The sequence below is a fragment of the Ictidomys tridecemlineatus genome, chromosome 3 (assembly GCF_052094955.1).
Source record: "Ictidomys tridecemlineatus isolate mIctTri1 chromosome 3, mIctTri1.hap1, whole genome shotgun sequence".
In the NCBI taxonomy this organism is placed as follows: domain Eukaryota; kingdom Metazoa; phylum Chordata; class Mammalia; order Rodentia; family Sciuridae; genus Ictidomys; species Ictidomys tridecemlineatus.
In genome coordinates this window covers 48,628,276-48,650,619 of record NC_135479.1, presented here as the reverse complement: position 1 = coordinate 48,650,619, position 22,344 = coordinate 48,628,276, and the positions used below count along the sequence as shown (strand labels likewise).

Here is a 22,344-nt window from a genome sequence, read left to right as displayed (position 1 = left end):
ATCAGCTTAATTATTTTAAAACAAATCCCAGATCATATGTCATTTCAGTCTCAGATACATGAGTGAATATTTCTAAGATAGAAGGAGATTGAGGGGGAAGGAGGAAGTACAGGAAAGGGGAGGAAATACAGAATTTGACAAAATTATGTGATGTGCATGTATAAATATACCACAGTGAATTATATATATATATATATATATATATATATATATATAAATGAGTGGAAAGTAGACCATTAAAGTAGAAGGAAAAGGGGGTAGGGGGAAGGGAGGGAAAGCAGGGGCACTGGGGACTGAAATGGAATAAATAAAATTCCAAGCATGCATGATTATGTCAAAACGAACCCAACTATTATATACAGTTATAATGCACCAGTAAAAGCCAAAAAAAAAAAAAAAAAAGCTGCTACTAACATGTATAGCAATTTGTGTGAACATGAATTTTCAACTCTTCTGGGCAAATACTTAAAACATGAGATTGATAATGTAAGAGTATGTTTTGTTTTGTAAGAAGAAGCCAAACTGTCTATCAAAGCAGCTGTCCCATTTTGCATTCCCACCAGGACTGCACAAGAGTTGCTATTGCCCCAAACCCTCACCAGCATTTGATGTTTACTCCATATTTTGGAGTTTTCTATAGGCATATAGAGGTATCTTATTTTTTTTTTCAATTTGCAATTTCCTAATGGCATGTGATGTTGAACATATTTCATATGCTTAATTGCCACTGGTGTATCTTTGTCGCAAAGGTGTCTGTCCAGATCTTTTGCCCAGTTTTAGCTGTTTCTTTCCTTATTGTTGAGTTTTAAGAGTCCTTTGTATATTTTGGATAATAGTCCTTTATCAGATAGGTTCCCTGCAAATATTTCACCTGAGACTGTGGCTTATTTTTTATTCACTTAGAAGTTTTACATTTATAAATGGTTGAAACAATCAGAAGCAGAATATTTCATGTCATGTGGAAATTACATAAAGCTCAGTTTTCAGTGTCAATAAATAAAGTGGTATTGGAACCCAGCCATGCTCACTCGTTTATTTCTGTCTGCTTTTGAACTACAATGGCAGAGCCAAGGGGTTGCAACAGACTGTATGTGGTTGCTTTGCACTGTTGCCCAGAGGACTGCAAATCACAGTGACATGGATGTAACTTGAGAGCTTTCCAGCCACGTATCACCACACATACCATGACATCTTGTTTTCTTGTTTTATTTCCAGTATGTCTTAGTCCATTCCTGCTGCTGTTTTTAAAATACCTGAAACTGGATAATTTATAAAGAACAGAAATTCGGTTCTCGTAATTCTGGAGCTAGGGAGTTCAAGGACAAGGCACCAGCAGATTCAGTGTCTGTTGAGGGCTACTTTCTCTGTTTCAAAATGGTACCCTGTTGCAAAGACCTTAAGTGGAGATGAATGACCACCCACCCATGTGGATGGCAGAAGAGCAAAAAGGCCTTACTAGTTCCATCTGGCTCTTTATTAAGGCTTTCATCCCATCCATTGGGATCGCTCCTGAAGTTCCATCTTTTAACACTGTTGATTGAGATTGAGTTTCAAAATAAATTTTGGAACGGTCATTAAACAGTCAAACCATAGCACAGAGCATACCCATCATGTTAAAACAAGAAAATTGGGCTTCATGTGATGCATTTTAATGGCCCAGTGGAGCATAGGTTTTGTTAATGAATTAGATGTCAAATCAGTGCATGTATTAGCCGATGACACTGCAGCTGTGCCGAAAAAGTACAATAAGTTTTCAGACTAAGCATTGATCGCAATAATCTCAACTCACAGGAAAGCAATGATCAGAAAAATTAGAAAATTTTAAAATAGAGTATCTCATCACTGCAGAGCATCTCAAAAATGAAAATGAGGCTACAATCAAATTAAAGTTCCCAATGGCTCATTCGTTAGGCAGGCAAGGAAAGTCATTTGCTAGCTAATGAAATTATGTTTGACTGCAGTGACTAAGGAAATGTGTCCAGAGAATATAAACTTATTTGAGACCATTAGTCTTTCTATAGAACGATTGCAAAGTGTTGAGGGCATAGGGAGTAGATTAATAATCAATTAAGAAAAAAGGCAAGTCATTTAGAGATGGTTCTCCTCAATGAGTTGACAGGTGTTCTGATACTGCCTAGTGACCTTTACTCAGGGAGTCAATGCTGAGTTTGAAGTAAGTAGATAAATAGCTCTATGAATATATTCTGCATGACATAAGTATTTCCAAAAAGTAGAGAAAATGCTAATTAAGTACAGCATGAAGTGGAATCTGCTAAGAAGTGGTGTTGAACAGAAAAAGGCTTGGCTGAACAAATTTATAGAGCGTGCGAAAAATACGTTATTTAGAGCCTATCATTGTATTATTCATCAGAAGGAACTTCTAAGAAAATATTTGGATCTATCCTGTGATATTGAGCCAGCATCCACAACAGTGAGCTTCATTAGCTCTCAACCATTATATTTCTGTGAATTTTTGTCAGAAATAGAAGTTGAATATCCTAGTATGTCCTACCACTCAGTAATTCAATGTCTCAGTAGTGGTAAGATTTTCTTGTGGTTAATTTTAGCTCAGGACCAAGATTGACATTTTAAAAAAAAAAAAAATCACCCTAAAAAAATTTTTTTTAAAAAAAGATACCACAGACTTCATATTTCTTGAGGATTCCAACCTAAGTCATTTCAAAAACTAACCATGATTTTAATTACAAATGATGTCCTGCTTTATGCATTTCCTGTGCTAGCAAATGTTAAAACAAGAAGCAAGACCACTACTCCCACAGAAATCTGCAACAAATATTCTCCAAGTTCCAGTAGTGTTTTCTTGGACCTCACAGCAAGTCCAAAGGAAATTTCATACTTCAAAATCCACTTAACTTGTTCAGTTAAGGAGCTTCTACCTCATCTTCAATGGGAAGTGATTAATCTGAAAGGTAATGAATGATATGCTAAAAAGCAAACACCGGAAGACTCTCACAGCATTCTATAAATGCCTTCCAAGTAATGAATATGTTCAATTAAAATCATATGCTCACAACTTGTTAGCATAGATTGGCAGTACCTATCTGAATGCAAAGATATTTTCAGAGATGGATTATGTCAAGTCTCACTACAGATCAACATTAACAGATGAATATTTGCAAACGAATTTATAGAAAACATTAACTTTGAATCCCAACAAAGCAATATGTTACATTTCTCTCTAAAACATAATTCCCTTCTTCCTCTTAGTAGACCTGTATTACTATATGTTTGTGTTTGTGTCATTATTACTACTCTATTTTGAATTTCACAAATGAATTTGTGGAAATTTGTTTTCTTTCTTACTAAATACCAACATAATATCCTTTATTTTTTTCCTCTTTTCCCAGAAAGCCTAAAATACTTCCAACTTGACCTTTTCATCAAAACAGTTGGCTACCTCAGTGCTACATTATCTTAAAAATTCCTAGACTAGGGCTGGGAATATAGCTGAGATGGTAGAGTGCCTGCCTCTCATGGACAAGGCCTTGGGTTTAATCTCCAGTACCCCAAAAAGAAAAAAAATTCTAGACTTAATTGTAAGTCTGAGGTTAATATACGTTTTGCCCTATAAGAAAACAATTGTGTCATTACAAACAAAGTGAAGGTTATTCTGTGTTTAATTTGGACGTCTCCTTTTGAGCTTGGTGAGTCCCCCATGACCAAGGAGGCTTCTAGCAAGATGACAGCCAGGCAGACTCTTTTCTTATAAAACCTAGGTTGGTGGCCTCCAAATAAGGGTGAAGGGCCTCAGAGTTATTCAAAGCACACATGCCCTAATCCTTCCGTTCACATAACAATGCCACCCCCCTCTAGGTAGCTAAATCTCTTAGTTGGATTTTGAATATTTTAGCTCTTAGGAGGCCTAAGTGATTTCCCCTGTTAACTCCTCAGGCCTTTGCATTTGATGAAATTCAACTTAAAAAAAAAAAAAAAGTGTGTGTGTGTGTGTGTGTGTGTGTATGTATATATATGTATATACATATATGTATGTATATACATATATTATATACATTCTTTCTCTTACACCACAACTGTTCTGAATATTAAAATGATTTCGGATTAAATTTTGATGCCCACAGTCTCTAAGCCCATCCCTCTTATAAGAACCTTCTTACACCCTTCCACAGTGAAGACTAACCTAGCAGCCACTGGTCACATGTGACCACTGAGCGTGTGACATGTGCCTAACCCTAACTGAGCTGTGCTGTTAGTGTCAAATGACAGTCCTCTGCATCCTCAGGTTCTGCATCTACCAATTTCAACCAGCCATGGACAGAAAATATTTGGAAAACAATCATGTCTATACTGAGTACATACAGACTTTTTTCTTGTCATTATCCCATAAACCATACAGTGTAACGGCTATTTACATAGTATTATACCACTATAGATTATAAATTATCTGGAGATGAACTGAAGTGTATGGGAAGATGTATGTATATTAGCTGCAAATACTACACCATTTTTATACAAAACCACTCAGCATCCACAAATTTTGGTATGCAAGGAAGGTCCTGCAATAAGTCCCTACATATATCAAGGGATGGCTATACACCTCTTGGTTTAAAAAAAAAAAAAAAAAAAGGTAAAATAACCAGGCACAGTGGTGCATGTCTGAAATCCCAGTGACTTGGGAGGCTGAGGCAGGAGCATCATAAGTTCAAGGCCGGTTTCAGCAACTTTAGTGAGACCCTCAGCAACTTAGCAAGATCCTGTCTCAAAAGCTAAAAAGTACTGAGGATGTAGATCAGTGGTAAAGAGCCCCAGGGCTAAAACTCCAGCACTCCCCGCCCTACTCCCCCTGAAATTAATATATATCACTTGTTATGTTGATGATATGTTAAAGTAAAAGGGTTTTGTTTGGGTTTTTTTTACATAGTAGGTTAAATAAAACATAACAATTGATTTTACCTGTTTCTTTTTGCTTTTTTAAAAAAGTGGCTACTTGAAAATGTAAAATGACGTGTATGGCTTGCACTGTGTTGGACTCGGGTTCCCTAGACTCTGTTTCTCTGGAATATGCAGAGCCCCAACTCCCGTGTTGGAGTTGAGGCAAGGGGCTCAGAAAGCTTGAGGTGTCTGCTAAAAGGAACCCAGCTAGCTATCACCAGACTGGAGTTTGGCCCCCAACTCTTACATTTGGACCAAATATAGCTCCATTCCTCTAGATGGCTTAGCCTGGGGTGCGGGTCGGGGGTGCTGGTCATCAGGATCCAGGATGGGATGGTGAGGAAGTTGTGCTAGAGCCTGGTTGTTAGGTATTCAGCAACTCTGCCCGCCCATTGTTAAATAGGTAGCTCAAAAACTGACCACAGTGGAAATATTTACACCATGGAAATCTGCAAATTCCACAACTCAGAGCCTTTTTCCCCTCCTGCCCCCAACCCCAAAAGCTAGTTTACGAGCACACCTAGATAATGGGAGGGACAACTGGCCAGAGGCCCAGAGTGACAGCTGGGTTGGGAGAAGCCGGTAGCATCAACTCATGGGAGTTCAGAGTCATAAAAGATGTCTGAGACCAGGCAGCTCATATCTCCATGTCACATAAAAAGGGCTAAAGCCTGGGATGTCAGAGAGCCAGCCGGACCCCCAAGCCTCCCATCTCCTGCCTCTGTGCTGTATTCTTCGTATCTCTGCTTTCTGACAGTGGAGACCCAGAGTGGGGAAAGGTCACACTCCAGTCCCCCCAAACCCAAAGCCTGCTGCTAAGATGAAGAGATGCAAATGACCCTATTTCATGACGTACACCAGGACGACAGTGGCCCAGCCCAGATGGCCTTTTTGGTTCCATGGCAAAACTCCCAAACCCACTCTTCTCTGTCCCCGACCCCCAGGGGCCTCACCTTGGCCAGATGAGTAGCCAGCTTGTCCCTGGCGTCCTTGATCACCTTCAGCCCGTTCTCGAATGCCAAGTCCACCACCTCACACTGCTTGCGCAGGTCGCTGGTCGTCTGGGACAGGATGCTGTCCACCAGGGCCTTCAGGGCCAGGGAATTGTTCCTCTGCTTGTCAGCCTTCTCCACGTTGGTGTTGGAGAAGTCCAACCAGTCTTCCAGACTCACCGAGCTGAAACCAACCCACACACTCAGCCATTCACAGCACGTCGGCACCGGGGAAGAGGGGCGGGGAGGGGCCCGAGCCCCGGAAATGCTCTGGAAGTTAAGTCTACCTTCACCAGCAGAAGCACCTAGCATGTTCTTCCTGTCTCCAGGGAGAGAGAACAGCGGTCTGTCAATGGCAATATCTTTGGGAAACTTCCCACTGGACAGGCATCTTATAGACATTGCCTCATTTAATCCTCAGAACAGCCTAGTGAGCTAACTTTTATAACCCTTTTTTACAGAGGAAGCAAACTAAGTCTTGGAAAAATGAAGTAACTTGGTCTAGATCACACGGCTAGGAACAAATTGAGCATCAGAATAATAAATAGTAATGGGTTGTAACAAACTAGATAACATAGGAAACGATGAGCCCATACAAATACAAAGAGAAGGAGGAGGAGGAGGAGGAGGAGGAGGGAGAAATAATTGCTAGTTTGATGAGGAACTTTGACAGCATTGACGAATCTCAAAACAAAGTTAATTGCAAGAAAACAGATATGGAATATATATATATATATATATATATAATGCTGTGTAATAAAAAGCAGACAAAACAAACCTTTTAGAAGAGAGGAGAGTGGCTATATTTAGGGAAAAGATAAAAGTATTCGTCAGAAGGGGACTGGAAGGGTTTCTGTGGTGGTGAAGGGGTAGAGATGTTTTCTTTCTTGCCCTGGTTGTTGATTACATGAGGATTGTCCACTTTGTGATTGGAGGCAGCCTCTGAGCTGATCCCCAGTGATCCCTGTCTCCTGGTCATCCCATCTTTGTGTAGTCTCCTCACCTGGAGTATGGGAGGAACCTGGCTTATTTCTCACAAGTAGAAAGATGAGATGTCAGCCCTGGGATTAGGGTATAAAAAGAACTGTGGCCTCTGTCTTGGGTTCTCTCCCTCTCCCTCCACCTCCCTCTTTATTTTTTGAGTTGTAGATGGACACAATACCTTTATTTTATTTGTTTTTATTTGGCGCCAGGGATCGAATTCAGTGCCTCATGCATGCTAGGCAAGCGCTGTACCACTGAGCCACAACCCTGGCCCCCTCCCTCTCTTTTTTCTTTTAGATCACTCAATGTGGGAGAAGTCCGCTGTCATGTCATGAGACTGTCATCTCATGAGAAATTTGTGTGGCAAGGAACCCAGGCCTGCCATCACAAGTCATCTTGGAAGTGGACCTTAGATGGGCTGCAGCCCCACCAGCCAGCTTGACCTCAACCCAGCTAAGCAGTGCCTCAGCTTTCAGCCCACTGAAACCATGGGGGAAAAAAAATGTTTATTGTTTCAAGCTGCTAAATTTTGGAGTAAACTGTTATACAGCATAAGATATTATTGTATTGTTATAATACAATCCACTTAACTGTACAGTATTGTGTACTTTTCTGTATGTATAGTTATTTCAAAGTGATTTTTTTAAAATCAGAATTAGTTAAGTCTGTGAGTTAATATTAATTGAAAATTGCAAGTTAGATGTTACAGAAGAGGTATGAAGTATATTTTCATCCTTGCAAACTAAACAAAATATACTTGTGTGGGTGAGTGTGCATACAACTATTTGTATGAGCCCACAGGTTACACTGGTTATCTTGGAGGGTGAAAGATGGAAAAAGAAAGGTAGAGGGAAATTATTAACTCATCTTTTATGTTTTTAGGATCTTTTACTTTTTAAAAACATAAATAGGTAAAAGAAGGTGTAACAGCAGACTTTTTCAGAGAGAGGAGCCTCTGGGCACTGTGTCTGGGTGGGCACTAGTCAGTGCCCATCTTTGCCCTGAGCCTGCCTCTCCCCAGTTCCTGGCTGTCGGTAGGATGCTTTGTCAGGTCCTGCCTGCCTGAAGGGGTCTGGGACATGACCAGCAGGGACCAGGCCAGCATCAGGGCCTCACTTACTTGGGTTCGATCCTCAGGACGTTTTCAGAATATCTGATGTTTGGTGAGTTATTGTTGAGTGAGAAGCAGATGTCATCAATGGTCAAAGCCACAAACTTGTCCTTCAGATCCCTTTCCAGATTGTACTTGGCAGAACGGTTCAGCCTGAAGGGAGAGAATAAGCTGGGTTTCTCCCTCTGGAAAGCCCAAGTGGCACCTACAGCTTCTTGGGACCAGGTCTGCGACAGGGTGGCCACACTTCCATCCCCACCTCCCCATCCCACCAACACACACCCACGTGGCCATTTGATGATTGGTGGCTTGACATAACCAAACCTGGACTTCAAGATCTTCCCTTCCACGGTGACATTTTTTTTTTATATAAGGGGTCAGGCCTGGCAGCAGTGGGCTCCAGTGTCCCCTAGTTCATCACCACCAGTGAAACCAGCCCACCCTCCCCCACCACCCCAGGGGGGGGTGCTGAACCCCAGTCCTCTGGAGCTAGCCTTGGTGGGCACCACTTGTTCTCGAAATTCACAGTGGAGACTCGGAGGGCAGGCCCAGAAGGCGATACCTAATCTGCTCTGTTATCTCCTCAAGAGTACGGGTCAGCAGGGCCATGACACCCCGGATGATCTCCGCCTCCTTCTGCAACTCCTGGTCCACTTCGTCATTCACCAGGTCGATGCCCACACGCTTCTCCCTGGCCAGGGGGAGAGGCCGGTCAGCCAATGCATGCAGGGACAGTTTGGTATCTGCCCACATCAGGACCCTTAAAGGTACCTGGACGACCGACTTGGGTATCACCAGATCCTTCCGTGTGACACACTTGAAGATGGACACTAGTTGGTGTCTGTCCCACTTCAAAATACCCAAAACTCAAGGAAAGACAATTGAATGGGGACTGGTCATTGGGTCTGAAAAATGTCAAATGGACTTTTCCCCCCTTAATTTGGCCATTGATCCTGAAGCCTCATCCTTTTACCTATTCATTGGAAATATTGCCTTTTCGGGGAGGAGTACAGGAGATCTAACCCAGGGGCACTTTATCACTGAGGTACATCCTCAAATTTTTTTTTTTTTTTTGAGACATGATCTCATGAAGTTGCTGAGGGTCTCACTAAATTGGTGAGGCTGGCTTTAAACTTGTGATCCTCCTGCCTCAGCCTCCTGAGTCACTGGGATTACAGGCATGGCCAGCATACACGGAGAGAACATTGTCTTTTGACTTAGGATTTCCGACATGTGTTTCCTTCCTTGATCCTCATCTTTGACGAGGAATTGAATTTAGTGAGATATTTTCTTTTAATAAATATTTTAATAAATATTTTTATAACACTGAGTTTACATTCAATATTACCGCAGTGAGCATGGAGCACAGTGACAGGCACTGGGTTTTTATATAAATATTCCTGCTTAACCTTTTCAAGTACAGATCAGGAAAACTGAGTCTCAGACAGGTTAAGTAATTTACCCAGTGGCACAAACTGGGTATTATACATGCTTTCAATCACCGTGCTATTTCATTCCCCAAACCTACTCCATGCTTTATTCTTTTCTATGTTGCATGATCATGGCTGGAAGGAAAGCTCTCCTGACCACTGGCTGTGTGTCCTGAGGCACATTACATAACTCATCTGTGCCTTGGTTTCCTCTTCTGTAAAATGGGGATAACTATGAGTACTTTGTAGGGGTATGTCAAGGAGCAAATGAGATAAAAAGCTTACAGTACAGTCCCTGGCACATAGTAAGTACATCCTAAATAAATTTAACAGCCTCTAAATTATCATTAGGATTAGACATGAGCAAATTGGGTGTGGGCTTGAGCAAATTGGTCAGCTGCCACTCACCTTTGTTTCACATGCCTCTAAATCTGGCTGGGGGCGGGGGTGGGGGGGGCGGCGGTGGGAGTTGCTGCACATACCTGGATCGTGAAGGGAACAGGGAAACTGTTTTTTTTTTTTTTTTGGTTTGGGAAACTGCAAACGCTCAGCACTCCTAAGCCCCTACTGTGGCCTGGAGAGGTCATTGGGGACCCCATCGCCATTTGTTTGCTGTGATAAGAAGCTTGAGCTTTATCTTGAAGCCTTTAGAGCCTGGGATTCTAATTAAAAGGTTTGAAGCATGGGGGTGACCTATACAAACCTACATTTGGAAAAAGTCACTCGGTAGCCAGTGTGGAGGATATGCTAGATTGACGGGGCTATCCTCACAGCTAGAAGGCCTATCGGGATGCTCCAGCTAGGGCTGCCAACAGGGAACAGGTCTGGAAATCGGCATCTCCCCAGGTTTACAGAAGAAAAATAATAATAAAAAGGTATGCATGTATAGTGATCTCTGGATTACAAAGTGCCTCTGTGTGGCTCCCTGGATCACAGGCAGATTTATTGTCTCTCGAGAGCTATAATATCTGTACTCACTTTGGCAATAAAACCCCTAAATTTTTTTTAACTAAGCACCTGGTTGCCTGAAATAAATACAATCACTTCTTAGCTTTTACTGGTGTGCCCATGTGATTAAGTTCTGGTCAGTGGCATGCAAGGAGAAATGGTGAATGCCAAATCCTACTTATTCCTACCTGCTGGAGAGTGTAGATATGATGGCTGGATCTCCAACTGCCATCTTAAATCATGAAGTAATCTGGGGGAACTAAGGCCATGGGCAGAGAAACAACAATATAGAAAAAAAGCCTGGAACCTTCAAACTGTGGCATATCATCCCAACTTGAACGGACCACCTCTACACCACTTAAATGTAAGACAGAAATTATTTTTGTTTGAGTTTAATGTCATTTTACAGTTTTCTGATATTCACAACCAAATTTAGCCCTAACTTATAATAAGTTATTTAAGAGCAGAATTTAGACATGAACCAAACCCAATAAACTTCTCCCACTGCCCAGCACCATGGGCAATTGCAGGTGCTAAAGGAACACCTGCTCATCTGCATCACTCTAACCCACCACCTGGCACAATCAGCTCTTGCTACCTAGCATGGCGCTTCCCAGAGCAGATGACTCATTGAGGAAACTCCCCTCCTACCTGTAAGCCAGGCACCTCTCGGTGATGAACAAGGGCTCTTTAAAGCTCTCCAGGGATTTTTCCACTCGTATCTTATAATTGAGTAGATCATCAGTTTCATTCACAAGCTGCTCAAGTTTGTCATCTAACTCCTTCTTCCAGAACCTGACTTCCTCGAGTCTCTGTTCTGAAGCACACAGAGAAGTTACCCCAGGGTTAATGGACTCTCAAAAGATCACTTTTCTTCTTTCCCCCTACAGTGGGTAGTATATTTCTCTTGCATATTTCTCTCTGCTGTGAGCTTTTCTGCTTTTGCAAAGATGGAACCCAGGGCCTGCGCATGTGAGGCAACAGGCAAGCGCTCTGCCACTGAGCTGCACCCCGGCCCCAGCCAACCACTGACTTCGAACCTAGAGGACTATTGAGAAACCACCTGAGACATGTTCATTTCTTCTTAGTGCTTCTTGGAGCATTTTTTTTTTTTATCGTTACAGATGCTTATTAACAGAAAGGAAGACAGTCCTTCCCACATTAAACATCAGATTTATCATTCTACGCTAATTCTTCAATGCCCACTGTTTGGAATAACTTTTCATTTTATCAAGGATATAAATGTATATTGCTTGAAAAGTCCAACAAGTATCACAAATTACAATTCTCTGACCCATATGCACAGACTCCCACTCTCAGGGAGCAACCAAGTTAAACACTTTTATTATTTCTTCTAGCATTTGCTTACACTGATATTTATACATTATTAGTTTAATATTGAATCTATTGATTTCCTATGATGAAATATATTGATTTTCTTTTCTTTGTTTTGTTTTGGGGATTTTTTTGGGGGGGGGATTGTTTTGGTTTTGTTTGTTTTTAAATGTACTGCAGATTGAACCCAGGATACTCTACCACTGAGGTGCATCTTCAGCCCTTTTAATTTCTTATTTTGAGACAGGTTCTCAGTAAGTTGCCCAGGCTGGCCTCAAATTGGTGATCCTCCTGTCTCAGACCCCTGAGTAGCTGGAAGTATAGGAATGTGCCACCACATCTGGCATGATTTGCTTTTAACCAACTCAAACAACATGATCCTTCCATCTCCCAATATATTTGCATCATCTTTTCATTAAATAATGACTTATTGTCTAGTCATATTTTTGTAAGTTTGTAAATATCATTTGCACCTGAATCATGTAGTATACTATGCTATAATAAATTTCTTACAATATTCCATTTTTTTTTACTAAGCACTTTAAGTAAAAGATAACTGATTATAGTAGGAAAACCACATAGTACATAATGAGTTCAGAATGAGCAGTTTGCTATTCGAATTGTAAATTCATAGTGTATTGGTTGTAAAACTATCAGTTTTCCTTTCTGTAAAATGACTCTTATTTTTCTTAGGTACATTTTATTGTGTATATTTGAAGTTTACACTGTATTGTGGGATACACAGAGACAGCAAAATGGTTATGGTAATGATTGTTTCACTTTCTATTTATTTATTATTCACTTTCTATTTATTTATTATTCACTTTCTATTTATTTATTATTAACTTTCTGACAGGACCTTAAGTATCCTCTGAATATGTTCCAATCCATTTTGCTTCTTCTTTGGAGGCATCTCTCCCAGAATCCTTTCTGGCTCTCTAGTTTTCTTGTTAGGGGCCAGGCTATGTGGGCAATGACTAAACAGACTCCATTTTACCCTGAGACTCTATGTCATGTAAGAAATGCTTCTCCCATGGCAACACCCCACCTCTGTGCCCATCAACGGTTGCTTAGTCTCGTGTGTTTGGCAACACAAAATGGCAGTTCTTATACAATATGAAATTGTTCTCTTTTGGGTTCCCATTTTTCTTGGGCAATGATTGTCCAGACATTAGTAACCATTCTTTCTCTCTCTTTCTTTATTCTTTCTTTCTTTCTTTCTTTCTTTCTTTCTTTCCTTCCTCCCGCCCTCCCTCCCTCCCACCCTCCCTCCCTCCCTCCCTCCCTCCCTCCCTCCCTCCCTCCCTCCCTTCTTTCTTTCTTTCTTTCTTTCTTTCTTTCTTTCTTTCTTTCTTTCTTTCTTTCTTTCTTTCTTTCATTTTCTCCTCCCAGAATGCCCCTCCACTCTCTGGCTTGGAAATCACTCTCTCATCTTTCTGGTACTTTCTTTTTTTATTATTATTATTAGTTGTTCAAAACATTACATAGCTCTTGACATATCATATTTCATACATTTGATTCAAGTGGGTTATGAACAATCTGTATACGGGGAAAAAATGGGAGTTCATAACCCATTCTTTAACTGTACTCAACTAGGGTCGTTTTGACCCACTTCCCATTCTGCTGATGATTTTAGATCTCGTGATGATTGTTTATGGTCTTGAATCATAGCAACAGCCACTTACACTTAATGTGGTTTGGGACTATAAATGTGTACTCTAACCCTTAGAGGGGTTTGAAGGGTGTAGACTTGCAGCCTGCCCCTTGGCCTGAGAAACTGATGTGACTCAACTTTTGAAAATAAATAAATAACAGCAGCTTCTACCTCAAGGAAGGGAGCATGACCCTTGTCCTTGGAAAAACCCACAGAGCCTTTCTAGGCAGATAGCCACCCTGCTGAGTTGTTTGTCTGTAAATAACAGGAGAGATCTGCAGCGCCAGGTGTCCCTGACTCAGTCAGGCTAGGTGAGGATCCATAGCAACCCCCTACCAACCACCAATCAGCATGAGACAGGGAAAATATCTGGGATGCCAGATGACCCCCCAGTAGTTTGTGGTGGTTAATAACATGCTGGGAAACCATGTAGTTCAGCACGTACACCCCTCGTGGCTTAAACCAATCAGTTCAAAGGAATCCCCCTCTTGTACTATCCAATCACCCCTACCCAATTTGTTCCTGCCAGTGAATGTACTAATCAATGTTAAGAGTTGTTGTTTGATTTTCCCTCTGTATGGAATGATTTGCTGTGTGATGTTGTGATGCATAGAGTATCCCTCCCCAAAAAATATAAATCCTCACTGAACAAAGGACGGGACTCACTCCCTGGGACCGCTGCGTCGAAACGGTTGTGAGTCCAGGCTCGAGCTTGCAATAAAGACTCTTGTGTGATTGCATCGGATTTGGCTCCTGGAAGTCTATTGGGGTCCCACGAATCTGGCATTACAGCCCACCAGCTGATGAATCCGGATTGCCATTTGGTGAATAAAGATGGTTCTGTCTCCTGTCTTCAGATCAACTAGGTGATTTATTGCAATCTAGCCATAACATTCTGAAGGATTACCATCTTATGACTTTGCTTCACACTTCTCATGAGCTGGACTCCCATTTCCTAGATTGCATTTCTCCCTCCTCTTTGAATTACTCTTTCAACTTGCAGAAGCACATCCTTTGGCAACTTCCTAAGAAATGGATGCCTCTACGGTTAAAATATTTAAGAACTTGCAAATCTAAATCCACACGTGTTCTACCCTCACCCTTTGATGATATTTGACTATGCACTGGTTCATAGGTTGTAAATCCTTTCCATTGAGAATTCTGATGGCTTGGCTCCATTTTCTTCTACTTCCCAGGGTTTTTGTTGAGAAGTCTGAATCCAATCTGATTCCTGACTTTTTTTTTATGTAATCTGTTTTCTCCACTCTGAAAACTTTTAGGGATTTCTCTGTTTTCTTGGTGTTCTAAAATTTTATACTAGTGCCAACTTTATTTAGTTGTACCAGACACCAGGCATGAACTTTTAATCTGAAAATTTAGGTCCTTTGGTTCCAGGAAATTGTCTTGTATTCTGTCATAGATGATTTCTTCCCCTCCATTTTCTCTATGCTCTTGCTGGAATTTCTATTAATTATTAAGCCTTCCAAAGGGTTCCTCTAATTCCTTTATCTTTCCTCTCCTGTTATCTATTTTCTTTCTTTTTTCTTCTACTTTCTCAAATTGTTTTTGTTTTTGAGATAGGATTTCACTCAGGTTATTGCCCAGGCTGGTCTTGAACTCTTCAAAGGATCTACCCACCTCAGCCTCCCAACCAGATAGGTCTATAGGCATGTACCGTGCCTGGCCTTTTCCTACCCCTACTTTCTGAGGATTCTTTAACTTTATCTTTCAACATTTATTTGGAGGTCTAAGATTTTTTTTCTGATCTCATGCTTTTAATTTCCAATAACTTTTCACTGAATGTTCTTTTTCAAGATTCCTCTTCTTGTTCCATGCATTGGACAATGATCGTCTAGACGTTAGTAACCATTCTTTAACTTGTATTCAACTCAATATCTTCTCTTGATACTCAAGGAGCTTATAGTATATTTTGTGTTTTGTTCAATGCAATCAATTTCCCAAGTTTCCATCTGCTTGACTGTTTTGGTGTCTGCTCTGTTAAAGAGGTTTTCTTTAAACGTTTAGTGATTGTTATGGTTTGGATTTGGAAATGTCCCCTTGAAAAGCACATGATTTAGGTACCTGGTACCCAGTACAGTAAGGTGCAGAGGTGGGACTTTCAGGCAATGATGAGAACTGTAAACTCATCAGTGGATTAACCAACTTGATGGGCTAATAATCTGAATGGATTCCTGGGTAGTAACTGTAAGAGGTGGGGCATAGCTATAGGAAGGAGGTCATCAGGGGGGTATGTCCTGGGATTATACCTTGTCCCTGGATCCATGACCTCTCTCTCTCTCTCTCTCTCTCTCTCTCTCTCTCTCTCTCTCTCTCTTGATCCATGATCTCTCTCTCTGTCTCAATCCATGATCTCTCTCTCTCTCTCTCTCTTTCTCTCTCTAGATCTATGATATCTCTCTCTCTCTCTCTCTCTCTCTCTCGATCCATGATCTCTCTCTCAATCCATGATCTCTCTCTCGCTCTCTCTCTCTAGATCTATGATCTCTCTCTCTCTCTCTCTCTCTCTCTCTCTCTCTCTCTGGATCCATGATATCTCTCTCTCTCTCTCTCTCTCTCTCTCTCTCTAGATCTATGATCTCTCTCTCTCTCTCTCTCTCTCTCTCTCTCTCTCTAGATCTATGATCTCTCTCTCTCTCTCTCTCTCTCTGGATCCATGATCTCTCTCTCTCTCTCTCTCTCTCTCTCTCTCTCTCTCTCTCTCTCTCTCGATCCATGATCTCTCTCTCTGTCTCAATCCATGATCTCTCTCTCTCTCTCTCTCTCTCTCTCTCTCTCTCTCTCTCTCTCTCTGGATCCATGATATCTCTCTCTCTCTCTCTCTCTCTCTCTCTCTCTCTCTCTCCTTTTGGGCTACCATGAGCTGAAAACTTCCCTCCACCAGACCAAGCCCTTCTGCCATTATGTTCTGCCTGACCTCAGCCCCAGAGCAATGGAGATGGCCATCTATGGTCTGAGACTCCTGAAATCATGAGCCCAAAATAAACTTTTCCTCCTCTAATTTGTCCTCCTCAGGTATTTTTATCACAATGACAAAGAGCTGACTGGAACAGTGGTCCTTATCTGATTTAAGAATGGTGTGCTAAAAGGCTAACCAGGGGCTCCACCTATGGAGGACAGTACTTGTCAACCAGATGCTTTATTGTACAAACCATCAGGCAGAGTCCAGGAATCTCACTGGAGAACGCCCAAAGGTTAGCATTGGTAGAGCTTTCTTTTGGGACCAGTTATTTTCTCCATAGAAAAAACCTTTCAGTTTTCCCTGTCTGGAGGAAGAAGTTGCACTACCGTTGTCCTGGAAGCTAGCAGGAAGAACCACCATTCAGCAGTAGATTCTCATTGAGTCCTTTGGCTTTGAGCTTTCTGTGGAGTGGAGAAGGGGCTTTTGATAAAGACTTTCAACCCATCTGGTTTCTGGTTCTATCTTGAAGCTCCACCTGCAGAAGTAACTTGGATCTATCCAACGGTGAACATTTAATGGAAACCTGGCAAATCGACTGCTTTGAATGAGCTTCTTCAGCACCAATCAGCAACATTCTCACTCTCCTCTACCCCACCTGGCCTTCTGCAATTCCTGAGTGTATCACCCTTGACTTATTGCTTTCTAGCTTCCAAATTCTTCTCATCACTAGGCTACTATTGTTTCCTTCCACCTATCTCCTTGTTCTGGAGACATAGCTTGCATGAATCTTTTACTGCTTTTGTTGGAAGCTGAAAAGGGAGAGGAGACCATTGCCTGCGTTCCATCCACCCTGTAAAAGGAAGTCTCCCCGCTTACTTTGTAGTTTACTTGCATCCTTCACTACCTTCTCTATTAGACTTGTTATCTCCAAGGTCCCCAATAATCTTCAAGTCACCTGTTCAGATTCTTTCTTGTTCAACTCTCCGCCTCCTTGACATTTAGACAGACTTGGATACAACACAAGACTTCCTTGCCCACAGAGCCCCCATCTTTTGTACTTCCTGACCTTGATCTTTTTGTTCTTCTACCCAAGCTCTCATTCCCCAACACTTCCCCAAATCCTTTTCATTCTCTGCCCTCTTTTCTTCTCTTTCAACATCTTCTTTGAGTAGTCTACTTCCTGTCTTAAGGTGATGTTTCTAGATTCCTAATGCTGCCTCCTAAATTCTAAACAGCTACTTACTGAACTGAACCTTCCAAATTCAAGGTCTCCCTCAGCCAGGGTTCAGTCTTGACTCCCACTCAGGTCCACTCATCTCCAGCATGCTGCTCTCCTTCCTGTACTCGGTACCACAACTTGGACCTCTTCTCCTTCCCCATAAATGCACCTGCATCTTGCCTTTATTATTTTGTCCTTGTCTTCCATTGTTAAAATTAATTCACGGATCCAACATGATAATTATTGATCACCTCTGCTCTTCATCTTTCCAACCATTGCTTTAACCCAGGCTAACATGGAATAATTTTATTAACTTATCTTTTGTGTTTTATATCTTACAATTACTAAAATGTGTCTATCTTCAGCTTTATACTCTGGTAAATCTAGCATGAGATGGACCTATTTAACAGATGAAGAAATAAAAGAATGGATGGATGGACGGATGGATGGATGGACGGATTCTGGTATCTCAAAATGGAATGGCAAGGTGAAAGGTTATACAGGTCCAACTTTGGTAGATGCTGCCAAAACATTCTTAAGTGGTCATAACAATTTATACTTCCACCAGAAGAGAGCTCCAGTAAATCCACATCCTTCCTAATGCTTAGATTTTTCTTTTTCCTTTCTTTTGGATCGCCTCTGCTTTTTCAGTTCAGTCACTGTGGGTGTGTAATGACATTTAATCTGTGGTTTTAATTTGCATGTCCTTAATGACTAATGAAGTTCAACCAGCTCTTCCTATGTCTTTGATAAACAAATGTATTCTTTAATTTAATCTCATTTATTATTTTTTGCTTTTATGTTTTTTTTAAATAAGACATCTTTTCCTTTTCCAAGTCATTAAGATGTTTGCTAAAAGTTTTATTAATTTATCTTTACCATTTAGATATGCACTCACTTCAATTTGATTTTTTAATACATGATATGAAGTAGGGCTTGGGATATAATTTTTTTCATGTGAATGTCCAACTGGCCAATTTATTGAAAAGATGATCCTGTGGCTGGGGTTGTAGCTCAGTGGTGCAGTGCTTGCCTAGCATGTGTGAGGCACTGGGTTCAATTCTCAGCACCGAATATAAATAAATGAATAAAATAAAAGTCCATCAACATCTAAAATTTTTTTTAATGTTAAAAAAGACAATCCCTTTCCATCACACTACAGTATTGCTTTTATCATAAATTAGATGAACATAAATGTATAAGTTTATTTCTCAGCTCTCCACTATGTCTCATTGTCTATCCTTGTCAATTTGTTCCTATGTCAATTTGTCTATCCTTGCCTATATTTCATTGCCTTAATTATCATTGCTTTATAAGAATAGGTCTTATAATTCACAGTCTCTCAGCTGTGTTCTTCTAGAACTTAGTCATGTCTATGCTTGACCCTTTGTATTGCCACATGAATTTAGAAGCAGTTTGCCAATTTCATCAGAAATTCTGCTGAGACTTTTTTTTTATTAGTATTGCAGTGAATTTATAGATTAACCTAGGGAGAATTGGCATCTTTAAAATACTGATTCTTCTAATCCATTAACTCATATATCCTTGCTTTTATTTATAACCACTTTAGTTTTTTACAATAATGGGTGGTAATTTTCAGTGTAGAACTCTTGCACATCTTTTGTTAGATTTATTCCTAAGCATGTGATTTTTGTTATTGTTATTGTTGTGTTTTTGCAGTGCTAGAGATCAAACCCAGGGCCTTCTACATGCAAAACACATGCTTTATCACTAAGCTACATCCCCCAGCCCTTGATGTTTTTTAATGACACTATAAATGGCTAAGCTTCTAAATTATTCAATGAATCAATGACATTAAAATTTAGAGCTTGAAAATCAGTTGTCACCACTCACTATGGTCTTACATCCAACCCCTTTGTTACCTACCAGGCCACTATAGATATTTGAGTTGTAGCCTCTGGCCTATCATCTCTTGGTGTTCAGGAGATGTTGCTTGTTTTGCTTTATATTTATTTTTGTTCTTACTTATTTAGGGGTACTATTCTTTAAATACCATTTTTAAGTATGGAATTGTCAAGAGAAAAATTATTCTTCCTTTAAGACCCTGCTCAAATGTTTCTCTCTAGGAAAACATTCCCAGTTTTCCAGTTCCTATCCCATCCCTACCTTAATTTTCCTATTCCAGCACCTATCTGGTTATAGTCTGAACATCAACTTTTGTATCTTTCTCCTCTTTAACCAGGAGCCCCTAAAAAGCAGAGATTCTGATCATTCCCAGGGCTTAGATCCACAGATCTCTAAACTTGTACCAAAATCAATGATGGCTGGCAGATGGCTGAAAATCAGACTGAGTTACTATGTGTCTGTCTGAGGGCAGTGAGCTAAAACACAGAGCCTGGAGAATATACAGGATGTCACCTAATACTTCAAGAGTGCTCCATTGCCACACTTGAATGTGACACTATAGCCAAAACTCCGTAGCCTCATCTGAATATGGGAGGTCTTACCAATTTTCTTGTTCGCATCACTTTGAGATTTCCTTGTGGTCTTATCAATTTCATCCACAAGCCTCTGGCTTTCTGCCACCAGGCGTTCCGATTGGGACCTCTGGGCCTCTGCCCTGTGGTACTGATTCTTATTAGAGATGTGCCACTCTGAGGACAGAAACTTGGTTGGAGATTGTAGTAGCTTAGCCATTTGAGATTTCCAAAACCTGATCAAAAGCAGACATTTTTTTTTAGGTTAAAAAAAGCAACTTTTTTCCTTTTAAAATTATTATTTAAGTATGACATATCAAAAAGTGCATACATCACAAACCATGCACACAAAATGAACGCATCTGTAGCCAGCACCCAGATCAAGGAACATCTCAACCCTCTTTTCAGTCACTAGTCACTGCCTAAGCCCCACAAGGTGACACTAACCTGAACATTAATACTCCAAATTATTCCTCTGGTTTCAAACTTAATATAAATGGAATCATACACTATGCATTCTTCTGCATCTGACTTCTTTCATTCAATATTCAAAAGATTCATCTGTATTATTTGCATAGTTGAGGTTGTTCTTTCTCATTGTTGTGTAGTGTGCCATTGTATAAATACATCAAAACTCATCTTTTTCTACTGCTTTTTTCTTGGCTTGTTCCACTTTATAGTATAATGAGAATGCTATGACTATTCTCATGTGCAGCTTTTGGTAAATGCATATGTTCTTTTTTATGACTCATTAAAATTACTGAGTCATGGAATTAAGTTCTACCATACAGATGAGCCCAGAAATGTTTCCTTAAAAATGAATAAATGTGGGTTGGGATTGTGGCTCAGTGGAGGAGCATATGCCTTGTCTGTGTGGAGCACTGAGTTCGATCCTCAGCACCACATAAATAAGTAAAATAGGGGTATTGTGCCCATCTACAAATAAAAAATTTTTTTAATGAATAAGTGTGATTAGTGTAAACTGACAACTCAGTCTGGAGCCTATTCGACAGATAAAAGAATTGAAGGCTGGGGATGTGGCTTAGTGGTAGAGTGTTTGCCTAGCATGCATGAGGCCCTGGGTTCAATCCTCAGCACCAAAAAAATTAAAATAAAATAAAATAAAATAACTTCCCAAGGCAAAGAACAAGAAGGGAAATTCAAAGGAAGGCAGCCAGCAGAGGCCAGCAGTAACATGTCTCCAACATTGTTTTTCCCCAGTGCTGGGGATTGAACCCAGGGTCTGGCTCAGGCTAAGCAAGTGCTCCACTGAGCTAACTCCTCCCTACCTCCCCCCTCCCTACCCATCTCTAGCAGCAACATCAAGACTAAAAGGTACCCGCCTCTTCAGCACACATCTGTGGGTGACTAAGAGCTGCCCTCTCCAAACAGGGCTGGGCTGTGCCCCCCACCCCACCCCAGCCCCCCGCCCCCAAAATCTGAGCTCCTGCCCTCAGAGACCTCTGGATTTCTGAATCCTTCACACAAAGTTGGAAGCCAAGTCAGATCTCAGCTAGGCTGAGCACCTCAGGCCACCCAGCCCCTCAGACACTTGGGGTCTCCCCATTTCTCCCTAGTCCAGTCCCTCCTATGACCTCTCCCAAGTTTGTCCTAGTGTGAGGCCCAAAATTGACCCCAAGTCTCCTGGCTCCGTCTAGGTAGCCCTCCCTCAGAGGGTGGGGACCTAAAATTAGGGCTGACCCCAACCGGCCCAAGTGTACAGGTAGCGAGGAGCGGTGGGTGGAGGGGAGGGGGCCCGCCTGGGTCTACTTACCTCAGCGCCAAAAAGAACTATTAAACAAGCTCGAGATGGGGACCTCCTTACCCCAACTGGAGCTTCCGGCTCTTGCAAAACTGGGAAACAAGGTGGTCACCATGACAACTGGTGACGCGTCGCCGGGGCAAAGGGGGCGGGTTCCCCCCACCAAGTTGCATCGCCGGGAGACACTGCGCAAGCGCGAATTCCACCGTCCCAGGGCCGGAGACTTAGGGATGCAGCGGACCTCGAGAGCCATGGGGGCAGACCCTGGGCCCTCGCAATCCACCACTCAGAGTGACCAGCATCGAGTTCTGGGTCACCTCGGGCCGCTGTGTCCCTGCGGGGTCTCGGATTCCCCCGTGGTACAGTGGGGTCGGGCTGGGTGTTACCGCCAGGCCCTGGAGAGCGCAGGCGCAGGCGGGTGCAGAACCACCCGCCACAGAGTCAGCCCTGCAGGTGGAGGGGGCAAGAGAGATTCCTGGGGTTATCCCGGGGTAGGAAGAAGAAGCTTCAGACATTCAACTTTAGAAAGGAAGCTTCAGGACCTTGGGGGGATCCTAGCACAGCGCAGCTGCTGGTGTGGGATTATACACAATGCATAGCTAACACCAGTACGTGGGTAGGAATGGATTCCAAGCAGATA

The 22,344-nt window shown here is 41.6% G+C and overlaps 1 protein-coding gene across 3 annotated transcripts in view; it reads right to left on the bottom strand.

Annotated features, from left to right (window-relative positions):
• Positions 1-22,084, bottom strand: part of Tekt1 (tektin 1) — a 50,305-nt gene extending 28,221 nt beyond the window's left edge. For all 3 annotated transcript variants that reach the window (XR_013436281.1, XR_013436282.1, XM_078042697.1), the window contains exons 1-6: positions 21,717-22,084; positions 19,973-20,178; positions 11,028-11,193; positions 8,561-8,689; positions 8,008-8,151; positions 5,865-6,087 (exon numbers count right to left, since the gene is read on the bottom strand). Coding sequence is in view for 1 of the 3 variants with exons in the window: in XM_078042697.1 (XP_077898823.1) it covers positions 5,865-6,087; positions 8,008-8,151; positions 8,561-8,689; positions 11,028-11,193; positions 19,973-20,162 (852 nt within the window). In the remaining 2 variants the exon portion in view is untranslated. The remainder of the gene's footprint in view (positions 1-5,864; positions 6,088-8,007; positions 8,152-8,560; positions 8,690-11,027; positions 11,194-19,972; positions 20,179-21,716) is intronic.
• Between the last annotated feature and the right edge of the window lie 260 nt (positions 22,085-22,344).